The following is a 20640-nucleotide window of genomic DNA, read 5'->3' as shown; positions in this document are numbered from 1 at the left end:
TAATATATATTATTTATTTAGTTAAATATATATCTACTTTTTTTATATATATATAGTATATATATATAATATTTGTTAATATAAATAAATATAATAACTTTATGTTGGATTCATTAATTCGCGTCCAATACTAATCCAATGGATAACACTTCTATTATTACGGATGTGTTGCCTGTAATTGATGGCCAAACCAATGGCCAGACATATCATGGATACTGTCATCACTGATATTATTATTATAAATGCTTTATAATAATAATCAAGTGATTCAATAATTGGTTTAATATTATTATAAGTAGTTTTATTAACAAACAATAGTCAAGTATTGTTATCAAGTTCAATTAAATTATATGTACTAATCAACTAATATAATATTAGTACTAACCTAACCTAACCTAACCTAACCTAACCTAACCTAACCTAACCTAACCTAACCTAACCTAACCTAACCTAACCTAACCTAACCTAACCTAATCTATTTTAATGAATAAATAAAAATAATTATAAACTTCCAATTTATTGTTGATAAATCGCTTTTAATTTCATCTTGTTAATTTTACCCAAACTGGTCATGGGCATTTTGTCCAAAATTTTTACCCCTGCTTTAAGCTGCTTATAAGGATTGCTAACCATTTCATTGACATACTCTAATATATCCTGTTCCTTAGCCACCCGCACATCATTATCAACAATAGTGTGGTTAGTGGTATTGGTGTCGGTGTTGTTGTTGGCTATAAGTGTTACAAAACCCATGGCTATCTGTCCGTACTGTTTGTCATCGATGCCAATAACGGCCGCCATTTCGACCAATGGATGAGATAATAGTTGATTTTCAAGTTGTTTTGGCGACAAATTAATTCCTAAAATTATTTTTATATATAAAAAATAATTAATAAATTATTTTATTAAATATAAATTATTTGAAAAATTAATTATTATTTATGTTTTTTTTGTATATTTGGAAATTTATACGGGAACTTATAGGAACTTTATCGAATTTACATGGGAATGTTCGGGAATTTAGGGGAATATTAGGGAATTTTCTCTTGACCCCCACCTTGATTTTTTGATTTTTGAAAAACAATTGCAGTTTAAAAATGCAATAATAATATATATATATACACCCAATACTCCACCCCCCAAAAAATTTTTCGACAATTTTGTAAATTTCACCGCGATCTACCCCCCCCCTAAACTCAAAAAAACCTTACTTAACCCTGATATATACTGTATTATAATATAATAATTATATTATATATTTATATATAATCTATAAGACCTCCACAATTGATAATATCTTTTAGACGATCGACAAAATAGAAGCACTCGTTCCGATCATAATATCCTAAATCACCGGTCAATAGGAAACCATCGCTTGTAAACAATTGATTGGTAGCACCGGGATTACCAAAATAGCCGGGTGTTACCTATATAATACAAAAATATAATTAATTAATTTTTTTTTAGCAAATATATATATAAACTGTATATAATTACTAACAGTCGGTCCGCGTACGCATATCTGTCCCGTTTGATTGGCTGGTAGACTATTGCCCCGATTGTCGATAATCTTGACCTCCATTCCCGGTGTTACGCAACCAATACTCTGTGTACGACTGATACTGATTTGTTGACTCAACGGTACAGTAAAAACTGTACCACACTCTGACATACCGTAAGCTATGTTTAATAATAATAATAATAATAATAATGATATTTATTAAAAAATCATGGAATAATTTTTTTTATTTATATGTGTGTATATTTGTGTATATATATGTGTATATGTGTGTATATTTGTGTATATTTGTGTATATTTGTGTATATATATGTGTATATGTATGTATATGTGTGTATATGTGTGTATATGTGTGTATATGTGTGTATATATGTGTGTGTAACTAATTATGAAACAAGGTTAATATAAATATATATTTAGAAATTATAATAATAATTATTATTATCAGTTTAAAAAAATTATAAAAAATAAAAATAAAAAAACATACATCGTCTAAAATTATCAATTGAATACAATTGTCTAATGGTATCAAAAATTTCTTGACTAATTGAACCGCCACCGACTGTCAACATTGTCAACGATTTTAAATATTGTTTATCATATTTATGGGAATTTTTCGCYAAAAATATTAAATCCTGGGGTACAGCTAAATATACCGTAACCTTATAGTCACGAATTGTCTCGAATAGCCTATCATATGACCAGCACTGGCTGTTCAGGACTATTAACTGTGCACCGCCATTGCTATCGCCATTGTTGCCGCTATTGCTGCCGCCATTGCTACCGTCATTGATACCACCATTGTTGCCGCTATTGCTACCACCATTGTTGCCGCTATTGCTGCCGCCATTGCTGCCGCCATTGCTGCCGCCATTGCTGCCGCCATTGCTGCCGCCATTGCTACCGCCATTGCTGCCGCCATTGCTACCGCCATTGCTGCCGCCATATCTACCGTCATTGCTACCGTCATTGCTACCACCATTGTTGCCGCTATTGCAACCGCCATTGCTGCCGCCATTGCTACCGCCATTGCTGCCGCCATTGCTACCGCCATTGCTGCCGCCATTGCTACCGACATTGCTGCCGCCATTGCTACCGACATTGCTGCCGCCATTGCTACCGCCATTGCTACCATCATTGCTACCGTCATTGCTACCACCATTGCTGCCGCCATTGCTACCGCTAACGTTGCCGCCATCGCCGGCAACTATCGTATAAAGTAGCGGCCGAATGCCCAGTCCGTGACAAAACAGTTTAGTCAATACTATATCAGTTGTAGTTAGCGGTTGATCCTCAGGATGTTGTTTGATGGCCATCTGTGCCAACCATTGCCTGTTTGTCCATTGAACGTATTTTGGTCGGCCAGTCGAGCCGCTAGACATTGTTATTGTTGCCAAATCGGCGGCCATTGTTTGCACAGGTAGTTGTTGTTGTTGTGATGATTTATTTTTTCTCATTATAGTTTCCACCGATTGGTAGCCAATATAATCGGCATTGGACTCAATGCTAGTGTTTAGCATTAAAATTTTCTATTGATAAATAAATTAATATATATATATTAAAAAAATATAATTATATTATATATTTAAAAATTTATTCAAAACACATTAAAATATATTGACTATCTTTTTATGTAATTTTTTTTAAAAATTAAATTATTTATAATATTTATAATTTTTTTTGTTAACTAAGCTAATCATAATTAACTAGCTAAAATTATATATATATATATATATAATAATACCTTGATGTTTTTATTATTTTGTTTCAATTTGTTCAAAATATTCCAATTATTTTCATAGCCAATCAAAATCGTAGCTTTTAGTGTCTTAATTGTATAGTCTATATCATCTAAAAAATATTTATTAGATTTATTTTATTATTATAACATAAAAATAAAAATCTTTAAAAACATAAAACTTGAAAATAATAATAAACTTACTTTCAGTGGCCGACCAGTCCATCGACGTATAGACACCTCCGGCGGCCAATACGCCCAACACTCCAATGGCGTGTATGTCAGTGCTATGTGTTATAAAACATACCACTTCTCCGGTTTCCAGTCGACAACAATCATCTGTACGCAAGTATTGGCCAAATCTAAGGGCCGACTCCAGTACCTGACCTCTGGTCCATTGGCGACCACTAGTGCTGTCAGTCTTTTTTTTATATATAAACAAAACAACAATAAAAATAAATAATTATAAACAAAAAAAAATATATATATATATATAACAGTATATTAGTTTAAAACTTTAATACTAAACCATATAAAGTTTCCGAGAATTTGATTCAAGTTTTTCAATCAATAATTCAATAATTGAATTATATTTGTTTGTATAACAATCATAATCCATATAATTATAATATTGCGATCGTATTATATGATTAGTAGATGAATCCATATTTTTTTTTATATATAGAAATTAGTTTTTTTTTTAAAAAATGTTTTTAGATAAAACTATATAATTATTTTAGATTATATATTTTTATTTAAAATTATTTATTTTATATATTTAACAAAAAAACTACTAATTTTTTGTTTTGTTTTCAATTAACATACAGTAGTAAAGTGCATATATATTTACTGTTTATATAGATATAATTTAATAAAAAAAAAACTATTGACAATTATTACCAGTAACGCTGACTATGCAATAATTATTTAATAAAAAATTTATTATTTAAATTTTGGCAATAAATTTTATTGTTATTAATTTTATATATAATTTTTTGTTGTTATTGAATATATTTTGCATACAATGTTTGTATTAATACTATATACTATACCTGTTTTATCACAATATACAGTATATATATATAATGTATATATATAATATTAAAATTGTTTTAATTAAAATAAAATAATTTTTGTCATACATTTTAAACAATAAAAATTTATTTACTATTATTTATTAAAAGTAAAAGTCATTTTGTAAATTGTTTTATTATTTTAATATTAATACAGTATATTACAAAAAAAAGATTAATATACAATAATATAATTATATTTATTATTCGTGTAATTTTTATTTTAAAAAAAATAATCGCATAATTATAATTAAAAATTAAATTTTTTTATAATATTAAAATTAATGTTTAAATAATATTTATGTTAATATTACAGAAAATAGTTATAAAAAACTATATAGCTCTGATTAATAATTTTTTTTTAAAAATAATATCTCAAATATTTGATTTTTTTATATAATAAATTTATTTTTACTTTCAATATTTTTTAATTTTTGTAGATTTTTAGATAATATATTCTATTATTATAATTTTTTTTAAATATATATATATATATATATATTATATTATATCAAAAGTTTTATAAAATTAGTGAATAAAAACAAAATATTATTAGAAATGTTAATATTATTTGATATTTAATTTTAAAAATAAAATTTATAAAAATTTATTTTTGTCGATTAGATTAAATTATTATATTTTATATATAAAAATAATTAATAATTATGATATATATATATATATTTATATTAATGCACTGATATAAATATAATTTTATTTATAAATTACTAATTCAATAAAACTAGTAGTTAATTAATCAATAAATTAAAATAAATAAATTAATAGTTAAATGGAAATAAAACTACAATACAGTTATATTAAATATTGAAAACCATTTTATAAAAAATTAAGTAGAAATTATTTAATAAAAATATTTAATTAGTTATTATTATTATTATTATTATTATTATTGGGAAGTTTTCTATAAATTTATTAAAACTAAAATAAACAAAAAAATAATAATCTATTATATTTTTTGTTTATTAATTTCTGATAAACTATATATATATATTAATTTTTAAAAATATATTAATGATTACATTTATCTATCATAGAATAAATTAAATATAATTTAATAAATATAAATACAATTTAGCTTATATTTATGTTTGTTTGTTAGATTTTCATATTATTAATTAATTAATAATTATTATTATTTTGTTTAATAAATTTAGAGAGAGAGAGAGAGAGAGAGAGAGAGAGAGAGAGAGAGAGAGAGAGAGAGAGAGAGAGAGAGAGAGAGAGAGAGAGAGAGAGAGAGAGAGAGAGAGAGAGAGAGAGAGAGAGAGAGAGAGAGAGAGAGAGAGAGAGAGAGAGAGAGAGAGAGAGAGAGAGAGAGAGAGAGAGAGAGAGAGAGAGAGAGAGAGAGAGAGAGAGAGAGAGAGAGAGAGAGAGAGATGTCACCGACTTTTTTTGTATAACTTTTAAAACTATGAAATAAAAATTACATATAAAACAAGTTATATTACTCTCTCTCTCTCTCTCTCTCTCTCTCTCTCTCTCTCTCTCTCTCTCTCTCTCTCTCTCTCTCTCTCTCTCTCTCTCTCTCTCTCTTAACATTCACTTTCATTACCATTTAACAGGTTGTGTCAGCTAATCCTCATTTCATATAATAATAATAATAATAATAATAATAATAATACTCACAAAAAAACATGATTTCCCTGTTTATTGTTGCTATGTTTAGTAAAAAAAAAATTGTTGTTATTTTTTGTTATTTTAATGCAATTTTTCGGTGATAAATATCTTGAATATAATTTTCAGTGCCTTAACCTTTGTAACTAAAAATTTAAGAAAAAAATAAAGTTTGTTATATATATAAACATATATTTTCAACAAAAATTTATTTTTAAAATTTTTTTGTGTATTAGTTGACTAAACAATTTTGTTGTTGTGTACCTATTATTTGTGTTTCCATTATATAATAATAAGTATACTATTAAAAAAATGTTACTAAAAATATTTAATAAACATTTATTTAGTTATCTAACTATATTCATATACATTACTACTATTGGTATCAATTCAGTAGAGTTAGGCCATCGGCTAAATGGTGTTACCGATGATAATGATATCAATAATAATAATAATAATAAGACAATTGTCAATAGGATTGACAGTTCAAGCGATGCCAACAACAAAGTTTGTTTGACCCGTACCTGTGTTCAGGAAGGTATGTCCCCTTTGATAAGTTATAACAAACAATATATATATATATATATAAATATATCTATTTTTATTGGCTAACAAAAACAGCGGCCAAACTACTGGAAACATTGGACGAATCGGTCAATCCGTGCCATGATTTCTATCAGTTTTCGTGCGGCCAATGGATTCATAATAAACAGCTACCGGAGCACAAATCGGTGGTCACCCGATTCAATGAACTATCCGATGAACTTAATAATCAACTAAAAGGTAATTACAAATAAATTAAATTTTAAAAACATTTAAAAAAATTATTATAATATTTGTTTTGTTTAGGACTTATTGTCGATACAAATGTCGAAACAGAGAACCGGACGTTCATTATAAATGCCAAACAGTATTACGACAGTTGTTTCAATACATGTATAGTATTATCTAATAATTAAATTAATTATTAATTAATTAATTAATTGACTTAACTTTAACTATATATATAGCCCTACTGGAAGATTTGGGTGATAAGCCATTGAAGGACTTGATTGTCGAACTGGGCGGTTGGCCAGTGATTAGTGGTCCCAATTGGACGGATATACAGTGGACTGATGTACATATGAGGCTCAGAGATACCGGTGCCCTAACTAGTATGCTGTTCTCGTTGTCCATTTCGCCTGATTTCCAGAATAACTCCCGAAGAATACTATCTGTAAGTGATTGTTGTTATCATCAAGAMAGAGAGACAGAGAGACAGAGAGACAGAGAGACAGAGAGAGASAGAGAGAGACAGAGAGAGACAGAGAGAGACAGAGAGAGAYAGAGAGAGACAGAGAGAGACAGAGAGAGACAGAGAGAGACAGAGAGAGACAGAGAGAGACAGAGAGAGACAGAGAGAGACAGAGAGAGACAGAGAGAGACAGAGAGAGACAGAGAGAGACAGAGAGAGACAGAGAGAGACAGAGAGAGACAGAGAGAGACAGAGAGAGAGAGAGAGAGAGAGAGAGAGAGAGAGAGAGACAGAGAGAGACAGAGAGAGACAGAGAGAGACAGAGAGAGACAGAGAGAGACAGAGAGAGACAGAGAGAGACAGAGAGAGACAGAGAGAGACAGAGAGAGACAGAGAGAGACAGAGAGAGACAGAGAGAGACAGAGAGAGACAGAGAGAGACAGAGAGAGAGAGACAGAGAGAGACAGAGAGAGACAGAGAGAGACAGAGAGAGACAGAGAGAGAGAGAGAGACAGAGAGAGACAGAGAGAGAGAGAGAGAGAGAGAGAGAGAGAGACAGAGAGAGACAGAGAGAGAGAGAGAGACAGAGAGAGACAGAGAGAGACAGAGAGAGACAGAGAGAGAGAGAGAGAGAGAGAGAGAGAGAGACAGAGAGAGACAGAGAGAGACAGAGAGAGAGAGAGAGAGAGAGACAGAGAGAGACAGAGAGAGACAGAGAGAGACAGAGAGAGAGAGAGACAGAGAGAGAGACAGAGAGAGAGAGAGAGAGAGACAGAGAGACAGAGAGAGACAGAGAGAGACAGAGAGAGAGAGAGACAGAGAGAGAGAGAGACAGAGAGAGAGAGACAGAGAGACAGAGAGAGACAGAGRGAGASAGAGAGAGAGAGACAGAGAGAGACAGAGAGAGACAGAGAGAGACAGAGACCGACAGAGACCGACAGAGAKASAGAGAGTATATTGAAAACTATTATTATTATCACTCAAACAGATAGATCATCCGTCCTTTGGTTTGGGTAGTCGTGATGTTATGCTTAAAGGAGACTCAGATAAGTCGGTTAAGGCCTACAAGACATTGATGACAAAAACATTGCTTAAATTGGGTGTCAATCAGGATATGGTCGACCCGTATGTGGAAAAATTGTTTGCCTTTGAGATACTGTTGGCTAATGTAATAAAATTTTATTATTTAAAAAAAAACATTTTAAATAAAATATTTGTTAAAAAATCAATACAGAATTCAATGCCCAAAGAGGAGAGACGTAATCTGACATTAATTTACAATAAGATAACAATCAAAGAGTTGATAAAATTGGCACCAAATGTATGTTCAAAAAAATATATTAATAACTTATTAATTAATTTATATATAAAAATACTAATAATTTTTTTGTCAATAAATTAATTGATTGATAGATTGATTGGCTAAGGATTGTGAAAAAATTTGTGGCAAACAATATCACTGCCGATGAAGATATTGTATTATTTGATACAAATTATGTTAAATTTTTGAATGAAAAACTTAAACAATTAGATAATAGGTATTTATTATTTTATTTTTTTTTAATTAGAAATAGTAATAATAAACATAAATTAATATATAATACATTTAAGTAAATATATTACTAATTAATAGATATTAAAACTATGTCTTATTATTATTAGTATTATTATTAGTATTATTATTAGTATTATTATTAGTATTATTATTAGTATTATTATTAGTATTATTATTAGTATTTATTATTAGTATTTATTATTAGTATTTATTATTAGTATTTATTATTAGTATTATTATTAGTATTATTATTAGTATTATTATTAGTATTATTATTAGTATTATTAGTATTATTAGTATTATTAGTATTATTAGTATTATTAGTATTATTATTATTATTATTATTATTATTATTATTTTTATTATTATTATTTTTATTATTATTATTTTTATTATTATTATTTTTATTATTATTATTATTATTATTATTATTATTATTTCTATAGATTTCTAGTCGATTATATACTATGGCGGGTCGTCCAGACCGAACTGTCCACTCTGGACGAGTCATGGTATCAATTGAAACAGGAGTTTGAGTTTGCCATCTATGGTACTAAACAACGGTCGCCCCGTTGGGAGGTATGCCTGAAAAATACGAAAACAGCACTGAGTATAGCCCTATCGCATCTGTATGTCAAACATTTTTTCAACGATACTAACAAACAAAAAGTAATTTTTTTTTAAAATAATTTTTTTATTGAAATTTTTAAATTTTTTTTTAATAACTAATTGTTTTTCCCCCCTAAAGGCTCAGGAAATGTTTAATAATGTTGTCCAGGAGTTTAAAAGTAGTCTATTAGCTAACACGTGGATGAAATCGGCAACGTTAGAGCACGCGCTAAAAAAATTAGATAATATTAAACTGGTTGTCGGCTATCCCGACGAACTATTGGACGATAAAAAAGTGGCCGACTATTATCAAACGGTAGGTGCTATCTATAAAATTGTTTGTTTGTATGTTTTTTTTATATTTAATTCAATCATATATTAATAGTTATCAATGAATTCGGGCGACTATTTCGGCAATAATGCCCGTCTGACCAAATGGTATTCGGATCTGGCTTTCGGTAAACTACGTAAACCGGTCGACCCGTTTGAGTGAGTAATTTAAGTCATAATACACTGAAATAATTATCTATAATTTTTTTTACAATTAATTTTTTTAAAACATGCTATTTTTAAAATTTACAAAAAAATATAAATTAAATTATATATTTTTTAATTATTATTATTATTAATTATTTAGTTGGCGTGAACTGGCATCGGTAGCCATTGTCAATGCCTACTATCATCAGCTGAAAAATTTGGTGGTTATGCCGGCCGGCATACTTCAGGGTGTTTTCTACAATAAGGATAGACCTAAGTATWTATATATACTGTATATATTTTAAATAATACATAAAAAATAATTTTATTTATAATTATAACATATATATATATAATTTTCTTTTAGTCTAAATTTCTAGTCTAATAACAATAGCTTATAAAATATTTTTTTTAAATATATATATATGCTATAAATAATTGAAATATTAATATTAATAGTAGTCTAATATTATATATAAATTTAAAAATAATTTATTAATAAATTATATCTAGTTTTTTAGGACTCTTAATATATGTATATATAGATTATATTTAGTCACAAACAAACAAACAAAATATTTAACTAAAAAATTATTTTATTTATTTTTTTCATTTAAAAAAATTGAAAAAAAAGTTATATGAATTACGGCTCTATTGGCTATGTTTCGGGTCACGAAATAATTCACGGTTTCGATGACGGTGGCCGACAATATGATTCATCGGGTAATTTAAGGAACTGGTGGGACACGCATACGGATACTGTCTATAAGGAAAAAGCCAACTGTATTATCGGACAGTACGGCAACTATACTGTTTCTGAGGTCAACCAAAAGGTCAATGGCATTAACACTCAGGGAGAGAATATTGCCGATAACGGCGGTGTCATTCAATCGTATAGGTAGGTGCTTAGGTTGTCATTCTGTGTGTGTGTGTGTGTGTGTAAGAGAGAGATTAGTATGTATGTAGAGAGAGACTRTATGAGAGAGAGAGAGAGAGAGAGAGAGAGAGAGAGAGAGAGAGAGACTATGTGTGTGAGAGAGAGTGAGTGAGAGAGTATGTRTGTAGATGTATGAGAGAGAGAGAGAGAGAGAGAGAGAGAGAGAGAGAGAGAGAGAGTGTGTGTCTTTGTGTGTGTGTGTGAGAGAGAGAGAGAGAGAGAGAGAGAGAGAGAGAGAGAGAGAGAGAGAGAGAGACTATGTAGATGAGAGAGAGATGTGTATATATGTGTGTGAGAGAGAGAGAGAGAGAGAGAGAGAGAGAGAGAGAGAGAGAGAGAGAGATACTGTACGTATGAGAGAGAGAGATAGAGAGAGAGAGAGAGAGAGAGACAATGTATGTGTGTGAGAGAGAGAGAGAGTAAGAGTGAGTATGTATGTGTTGTTAGGACTGGTTTTTTTAGTTAGACTTTTTTTATAACTATTAATACTGTACTTTACTTTACTGTATATATATACAGAGCTTATCAAAAATATGTGGCCAAATCTGGCGTAACTGAACCACGATTGCCGGCACTGGACTATACGCCCAATCAATTGTTTTGGATCAGTTCGGCCGTCCAATGGTGTTCAAAATCAACCAATGAATACCTATTGCTTCAGGTGCTGACCGATAGTCATAGTCCCGGTAGACAAAGGTATGTCTGTTTTATAGGCAATAAAAATATTTTTTAAAGAATTTAGTTAAAAAAAATTTTAATTATTTTTTTATTTTATTTTTTTTATTTAAAAATCAGAGTCAACGGTGTAGTATCCAACTCACCTGAGTTTGCAAAAGTATTTAACTGTCCATTGGGTGCACCCATGAATCCAGTAGACAAATGTGCCATTTGGTAGTTAATTAATTAATTAATTAATAATTAATAATTAATTATTTAATTTAAATAATTTCTACTTAATTTATATAATAAATGTTTTTCATTTTTTTAATATAACTGTATTGTACTGTTTTTTTTCTAGTAAACTATTTATTTATTTATTTTAATTAAATTGATTGATTAACTACAACTTGTTTTATTAAATTATTAATTTATAAATAAAATGTAATAATTTTGATTTAAATCGAAAAAATTAATTTATTGATATTTTATATGATAAATAATTTTTTAACTAAAATATCTGGAAATGTTTTTTGCATTATATTTATGTATAAAAAAATGGGAATCATTAGTAATCATTACATTAGATATTGATTTTAATTAAATATCAAATTATGTTTATAGTTTATTTAATTTTTAAAAATAAGCTTAATGTTAAAATGTTATTTTTGTTTTGAAAATGAAACAAATGTTTTTATAAACAAATAATTGTTTGGCAAATTTTTTTGACAATTAAATCATTTATAATTWTATATATATAAAGTGTAATACATATTATAATGTGAGATATTTAAAATACTAGTTTAATAATTTTTAAAAAAAAAATATATTAATAATATTTTTTTTAAAAATTAATGTCAATTATGCTAAAATTAATTTTTCCGTTTTTTATTGCATTGATGTTATATTGTGATAGTGTTATTATAGTATAAATAATTTAGTTGTGCCTGATAACAATAATAAACTATTGTGTGTTAGCAATAAAACTAATGATAATAATTATATTAAACAAATTATTGAATCACTTGATTATTATTATAAAGCATTTATAATAATCATATCACTGATGACRGTATTTATGATATGTCTGGCCATTGGTTTGGCCATCAATTACAGAGACAACACATCCCGTAATAATAGACGTGTTATCCATTGGATTAGTATTGGACGSGAATTAATGAATCCATCGTAAAATCATATATTATTGGAAAAAATGATAACATATTGTATGACTAATACATATTTTAATATATACTGTATATATACTCAATATATTTTATTTTAATAAATAAATATTATTTAATAAAAAAAATAATTAATCAATTGTTTTTAATATTTTTAAAATGTTAAAATAAATAAAAAACATTATATAAAACTTAAATATGTTAACATATATTAATATTATTGAAATTATTATAAAATTTATATAAAGAAACTTGATTAATTTTTTAAATATTATAATTAACTATATATTATGTAACTTATTAATACAATAATTATAAAATATAATAAAATTATTATTTAAATTAAATATTCATTTATGTTTTAATAATAATAATTGTCATAATTACTACATTTTATATAAGATTATTATTTATCTAGTTAATTAATTATTATTAATAGTTTCATTAATCCAATCAGTAAACCATGATACTCTTATAAATTCAACACTCATCTGATCATTGATTTCATGGCACAAATATTGGGCATAATTACGGCCACGAGTTATGCCAATCAATACGGCCCTACCGTTTACATACTGATACAATGGACCACCAGAATCACCCTAATTAGGTATAGATAGATAAATCATTAAATACATACACATACACATACACATACACATACACATACACATACACATACACATACACATACACATACACATACACATACACATACACATACACATACACATACACATACACATACACATACACATACACATACACATACACATACACATACACATACACATACACATACACATACACATACACATACACATACACATACACATACACATACACATACACATACCGGACATGAAAAGGTGCCGTTATATTTAGGATATCGTTGGCCGAGTATAAAAATACGCCAATGATCTGTCCGATTATTGACGGCTGCCTTAATCCTAATATAACCCATCTGTAGTCTATCACTTGAAACTGTATCACTCAATGAACCGTAACCGGCCATCAGTGCCAACTCATCCGATTGATTGTAGTCGTCAAGCGGTGGCAAACATATACCGTTCAGCCATCGATAGGCACCGGCGGCGCCGCCATCCAGACTAATAAGCGGCAAATCAGCTACTAGTTTGATAAGTGCTATATCCACATGATATTGTCTGGTTTGTAGGTAAAGGTAATGTATAACAACCCTATCCACTAAATAGCTATTATCATCATCATTGTTGATAAACAATTTGCCCGGATATATTTTAAGATTTTTTATGTCCATGTCACTTTTTTATAATTATTATAATTTTTTAAATAAAAATATTATAACAATTTCAACTTTTTAATTTTTTTCAACTAACTATAATACTAATTGATAAATATTATTAAATATTAAATATTTATAGTTTTAAGTTATTTATGCATTAAATATTTATATGTAAAATTTTTTGTTTGTTTGAATAATAATTAAAAAATAAAATTAAAATAAATAATTTAATTACTATATTACGTGAGCGGCAGTTAATATCCAACGTTTGTTTAATATAACACCCGATCCATAGCTAATAATATATCGACTGTATATATATATATAAATTAAGTATTAATTAATTGTTTAATTATTGTTAATATTATTTTACAAAATATAAAATTTTAAATTTTTATACTCCTTATACTCAATATAGACAACAAACGGTAGTTCACCCGGTCCTGGATTGCGTCCATTATTCAAATCATGGGTTAGGCTATCATTGGTTAACCATTGAAAACATTTGCCGTTTCTAAGCAATGATTGTCGACCGATACCACACTCGGGGACAGTTATGTTCGGATAGTCATGAATTTTAATGGACGACCATACAGTTATTATTATGTTGTAAATTAACAACAAAAATACATATAATAATTTTTGTGTATTTATTTTAGTAAACATTTTTGTTTGTTTAGTTTATTATTATGATATTAATTATAATAATACTAATAATATACACTTTAATATTATATTAAATAATTATAATTGTTAATTGAATTTATTTTGTTTGTTTGTTTTTTTTTAAATTTATAGTAGACTTTTAGTAGAAATTTAATTATCAATTTTTTTTTAAAAATTTATTTGTAATAAATTTAAGTTTCACTGTTTCATATTAACATAAAATATGATATTATAAAAGTATTTTTATATTAAATTATTTTTCGTTAACTATTGTTTAAATCATAAATATATAATCAATAATAATATAAAAGTGTTTGACATGGTTTTTTAATGTTTTCATGATTTTATTATTAAAAATTGTAATGTAAACGAATAGAAAAATGTAATATTTTCCATATGGTTTAAAATAAAAGCGTCAAGGTATTTTTTATTATGAGATTAATCTATTATTATTATTTTATAAGAAATAATTAATTTACATTTTTTAATTATCAAGATTTTATTTTATTTTTTGTAGATTTTAAAGAAAAGCATTTTTATCGTTATGTAATTTTTTTCATATAAAAATTTTATTAATGATATTTGTTACTAAATTTATATAATCACAATAATGGGTTTTTTAGAATATCTAAAAAAAACTAAGTACTATTTTGATATATATATATATATAACATCCCTGACCCGGCATACATGAGCTGTTATATACCAAAATTGCATTTTAATATCCGTTTGATAATTTCATTCTATCAAAAACAATTTAAAAAAATTTATCTTTATTAGTTTTAAAGTTATAGGCAAAAAACCGTGTCAAGCACATTTGCCCAGATTTTATATATATATATATTACATTTTTTAAAAATTTATAACATATATTTATAATTTATAAAAAACTTAAAATATTGTATTAAGTTATAATTAATAATATATAATATAATTAATAATATATTATATAATATATAGTATATAAAGTATTTTATATTTGATACAATAATATTATATTAAATATTTATTTTTAAATTTTTTTTTATAATAATCTTTTTAAAAAACAAACAAATTTAATTAAATTAAACATTTTTTTTTTTGAAAAATGTTTTTTTTAATAAACTAAATTTAGCTTGTTAGTAAATTAGCTAAATTGTAATAAATCTTATAGTAAATGGTATATAATTAGCTAATAATTAATATATATAGATACTAATCATACTTATAAACATCTATAGATTTGTAGATTATATATATATAAATATTTTTAAAAAGTCATATTCAAACAGTTAGTTTTGATTGAAACAAATGTATAGAAAAATTCCCAAAATTCTGGCTCCGAATACCTGTCCACTGAACGAAGTTCCTGTTCTTTCAGTTTAATTTGTTGTAGTTTTTCATTAAAATCGACATCATTTAGGATAACTGTGCTATCGATTGACCATTGATTGTATTGTTGAATAATCTCAGCACAAGTAGGTCTATCCATATATCTTGGTTTCATTGTGTCGTTAATAATATCTAATAATTTACTGAATTTTTCACTCCAATCGTTTTGCAGATATTTATCAACAGAACTAAACATAAATATTAAAAAAAAATATTTTTCAAAATTAATATTTAATTTAATTATCAATTAATTAGAAAATACAAACTCATTGACATCCATATCGAACAACTCATCAATAATACAACTAATACTATAGACATCAGCTTTGGTATCATATTTGCGACCACTTATGACTCACGGGTGCCATATATTTAGGACTTCCCACACCTGCCGTATGACTCTGTGATATCATTTCCGTGAACAGTCAATAATCCTAAGTAAACATAATTTAATGAACCGTCCGTTTCGGATATCATTAGCAATCAATATGTTATCGGGTTTGAGATCCCTGTGAATGACCGGTGGTTTGCAATCTTCATGTAAATATCGGATACATTCTAACACTTCTAATAGCAGTTCACACGTAATGTAATATTCCATACAATCCATGGGTTAATCTGATGATTGTCTATTAAATACCTGTGCTTTCAATTTGATGGCATCTATCGAATTCATTATACAAAACTCCATTGAAATATATGCAAATTTAATAGAAAACCAATAGATATTAATAAAATATTTTCAGTAAATTCATTAAACGTAAATATGTTTTATAAGTTATAGGATATCTATTGACACAATAATCAAAATAATTTGTAAAATTTGTTTTAAACTTTTTATTTCTTATAATTTTATAGACAATATTATTCATTAAACATATCTGTTTTAAATTCATACAATAAAATAAATATTTCTAATCATTAAATACAATACAGTAAACGGTATAATGATATATAAATCGTTTTTTTTTTTAAATGAATTTATTGCATTAAGTATTATTTTAAAATAAAATATTAAAAATTATAATATAATAATAATATTATTTTATTTGCATCGAAAAACTTTCAGTAAAATATTTATAATAATTAACATTATTTTTATTTTATTTATTTTTTGTTATATTTATATATCTCTTAATTAAAGTTAATATTTTATCTAAACTTATAAATCTAATTATAATTTTGTGTGTGTGTGTGTGTGTGTGTGTGTGTGTGTATTGATATGTTGTATTTTTATCATTTATCAATTAATATTAAAAATTGATTAAATTATTTGACATTTATTAGTATTATTTATTAACAATTTTCTAATAACTTTAGTTAAAACAAATGTATAGAAAATTTCCCAAAACTTTGGTTCACAATCCAATTCATCTGATCGTAGTTCCCGTTCTTTGTGTTTAATTTCAAGTAATTTTTGTTCATAATTGACATCATCTGTAATAACTTTGCTATCGATAGCCCATTCCATATACTTATAAATAATCTTAGCACAGGTAGGTCTTTCATTATAAACCGGATTCATTGTATGTTTAATAATTTTTAATAGTTTACAGAATTTTTTATTCCATTTATTTACATATTTATTACGATCACTAAAATAAAGAAAAAAATAATTAATTAATTTTAATATAAATTATAACATATTATAAAATATAAAAATACAAACTCATTGACATCCGTATCGAACAACTCTTCAATAATACAACCTATACTATAGACATCTGCTTTGGTATTATATTTGCGACCACTTATGACTTCGAGTGCCATATATTTAGGAGTTCCCACACCTGCCGTATGACTCTGTGATATCATTTCGTGAACAGTCAGTAATCCTAAATCACATATTTTAATGAACCGTCCGTTTCGGATATCGTCGGCAATCAATATGTTATGGGGTTTGAGATCCCTGTGAATGACCGGTGGTTTGCAATCTTCGTGCAAATATCGGACACATTCTAACACTTCTAATAGCAGTTCACATGTAATGTAATATTCCATACAATCCATGGATTGACCGGATTGTCTGTTAAATACCTGTGCTTTCAATTTGATGGCATCTTTCAAACTTATTATACAACATTCCATTGAAATATATACAGAATTGTCAGAAATCCAATTTGTATAGACATTAACTAAATATTTTGATATTATTTTATCAATATTATTTAATTCTTTAAATATAGTTTTTCGCTCCAAACTATTAGATTCATAATCTAATTAAAAATTAAAAATAAAATAATATTTACACTTCATATTTATAGTTTAATTTTTTTTATATAGTAAAAAACCTGGTAATTTAATTATTTTTATTGCTGTAATAAATTTTTCTAATTTATGTTTGCATTTATAAACTGATCCAAAGCTGCCCGAACCCAATGGTTTCAATTCATCATAATTTCGATTATAATTATCAGTAATATCTTTAAATTAAAATTGAAATTATAAATTAAAATAAAATAGTTTTCTATTTAAAAAAATAAAATAAACAAACCTTTATATATACCATTACTAGACTTTTCTTTAATGGATTTAATAAAATTATTAATGAATTTATTTATATTATCATTAAATTCATTTAAATCATATGTTTTATATGTTAATTGATATTTATTTGTACAATAATCAAAATAATTATTGTAATCAGTTTTAATTAATTCGCCATTTATCCAATTATAAACATTATTATTTAGTAAATAAAAATAATTTCTAATATTCCACTTATAAGATATAATCGATTGAATTTCAATAAATTGATTAAAATTATTTGATAATTTTGGTGTCATTTGTATATCAATTTCGTTGTTTTCATTRTAATATTTACCACAAAAATATATTTCATTTTTATAACTATTTGAAAAATATGTAATCCCAGCACCCGATTGTATGGATGTTATGCCAGAAAAATTGTTTATTATTTGTGGCAAATATATTGTATCATGGTTGTTATTAAGTCCCAATTGATTATAACGATTTTCACCCCAACAAAACACCTGTCCATCCATTGTCAATGCAAACGATGAGTTATCAAAACAATGAACAGATTTTATACATGAATTGCCATTGAAGACAATCTTTACGGGTGTATTGACGGCCTTACAATTGGTGTCACGGCTACCGACTTGACCGAAATCATTACTACCCCAACCATACACTTCGTTATTATTTTCGGTTACAACTAATGTATGAAATGAACCACAACTAACATCACGTATTGAATCATTGTTTTCATTGATTTTGATAATCATTGGTTTTTTCCATTCAAAATCTTCCAATCCATGACCCAATTGTCCCAATCTATTACAACCACAACTATACAGACAGTTATCACTCGACACAAAAACAATAAATTCTTTTCCATTTAAAAAATTAGTTATGTTTTTATGTCTTAACTCTTTAATCTCTTGCGGTTCATTCACCCAATTAAGGTGTCCTAAACCAAGTATCCCAAGACTATTACTACCTAATCCATAGACCCGATCATCATCTTTGGTAACAAACAACATATTAATCCCCAAACTGTCATCAAATACATAAAATTTATCAATATTTTTAATCCAATCATTTGTCGATAATTTTTTTAGTCTACAGATTTCCAAATATTCTGTTTTAATAAAACATTGAATATTTACAATAAATTTAGTCATCTTATCATTAAATTCATTAACAGTATATGTTTTATAAGTTATAGGATATCTATCGATACAATAATCAAAATAATTTGTATAATTTGTTTTTAATTTTTTATCTTTTATAATCTTATAGACAATACCATCCATTAAACATAATTGTGTTGAATTCATACATTTATATGATTTTATTGATTTTATTGACTGAATATCTAAATATTCAAAACATTTTCCCAATAATTTTGGTGTCATTTGTAATTTTTTTTTATAGCTTTCATTGTAATATTGACCACAAAAATAAATTTCATTATTATTATTATTAATAAAAAATGTTATCCAATACATTAGTTTTATTGATGTAATATCATTTAAATTGCTTATTATTTTTGGCGAACATATTATCTCATTGTTGTTATTATGTCCTAAAATAGTGTAACGATTTTCACCCCAACTAAACACCTGTCCATCCATTGTCAGTGCAAACGATGAGTTTTCAAAACAGTGAACAGATTTTATACAATAATTGCCATTRAATTCAATMTTTTCGGGTGTATTGATGGCATCACAARTGGTGTTTCGGCTACCGATTTGTCCGAAATCATTACKACCCCAACCATACACTTCATTATTATTTTCGGTTAYAACTAATGTATGATATGWACCACAACTCACATCACTTATTAAATCATTGTTTGCATTAATTTTTATTATCATTGGTCTAATATATGTATTATCTTCACATATATGACCCAATTGTCCCCATTTRTTATAACCACAACTATACAGACACTTATCACTCGACACACAAACAATAAATTCATAACCGCTTATGAAATTAATAATATTTTTATGTCTCAATTCAATGATCTCTTGTGGTTCACTCACCCACTGGTTGTGTCCCAAACCTAGTATACCATCACTATTAGCACCCAATCCATAGACCCGATCATCATCTTTGGTAACAAATAGCATATTAACCCCTAAGATGTCGTCAAACACATAAAATTTTTCAATYTTTTCATCCAATCATTTGGTGTTAAGTCTTGTTTTTCCATATTTTCTRKTGATTYYTGTTTTTCATCTTTTTTATTT

The 20640-nt window shown here is 26.7% G+C and overlaps 2 protein-coding genes across 2 annotated transcripts; one reads left to right on the top strand and one right to left on the bottom strand.

The window, feature by feature from the left end:
* Nucleotides 1-516: 516 nt before the first annotated feature.
* On the bottom strand, nucleotides 517-2966 carry LOC128954127 (uncharacterized). Its single transcript, XM_054299694.1, has 4 exons — nucleotides 2007-2966; nucleotides 1502-1680; nucleotides 1280-1427; nucleotides 517-860 (listed from the first exon to the last, which is right to left on the bottom strand). Exons 1-4 carry the CDS (start codon nucleotides 2926-2928, stop codon nucleotides 517-519), a joined length of 1593 nt encoding a protein of 530 aa, XP_054155669.1. The 5' UTR covers nucleotides 2929-2966.
* A 560-nt stretch (nucleotides 2967-3526) lies between these two features.
* On the top strand, nucleotides 3527-11672 carry LOC128954126 (neprilysin-2-like). Its single transcript, XM_054299693.1, has 15 exons — nucleotides 3527-3606; nucleotides 6313-6503; nucleotides 6587-6748; nucleotides 6815-6901; nucleotides 6976-7181; nucleotides 8188-8367; nucleotides 8434-8520; nucleotides 8613-8737; nucleotides 9201-9423; nucleotides 9503-9679; nucleotides 9749-9852; nucleotides 10001-10117; nucleotides 10475-10738; nucleotides 11297-11473; nucleotides 11573-11672. Exons 1-15 carry the CDS (start codon nucleotides 3527-3529, stop codon nucleotides 11670-11672), a joined length of 2280 nt encoding a protein of 759 aa, XP_054155668.1.
* The last annotated feature ends 8968 nt before the right edge of the window (nucleotides 11673-20640 follow it).

Source organism: Oppia nitens, unplaced genomic scaffold, assembly GCF_028296485.1.
Source record: "Oppia nitens isolate AA-2021 unplaced genomic scaffold, nextdenovo-longstitch-racon4-pilon3 scaffold25_pilon_pilon_pilon, whole genome shotgun sequence".
Classification (NCBI taxonomy): domain Eukaryota; kingdom Metazoa; phylum Arthropoda; class Arachnida; order Sarcoptiformes; family Oppiidae; genus Oppia; species Oppia nitens.
Note: the sequence above shows the minus strand (reverse complement) of the source record. Positions and strands in the feature narration are given on the sequence as shown.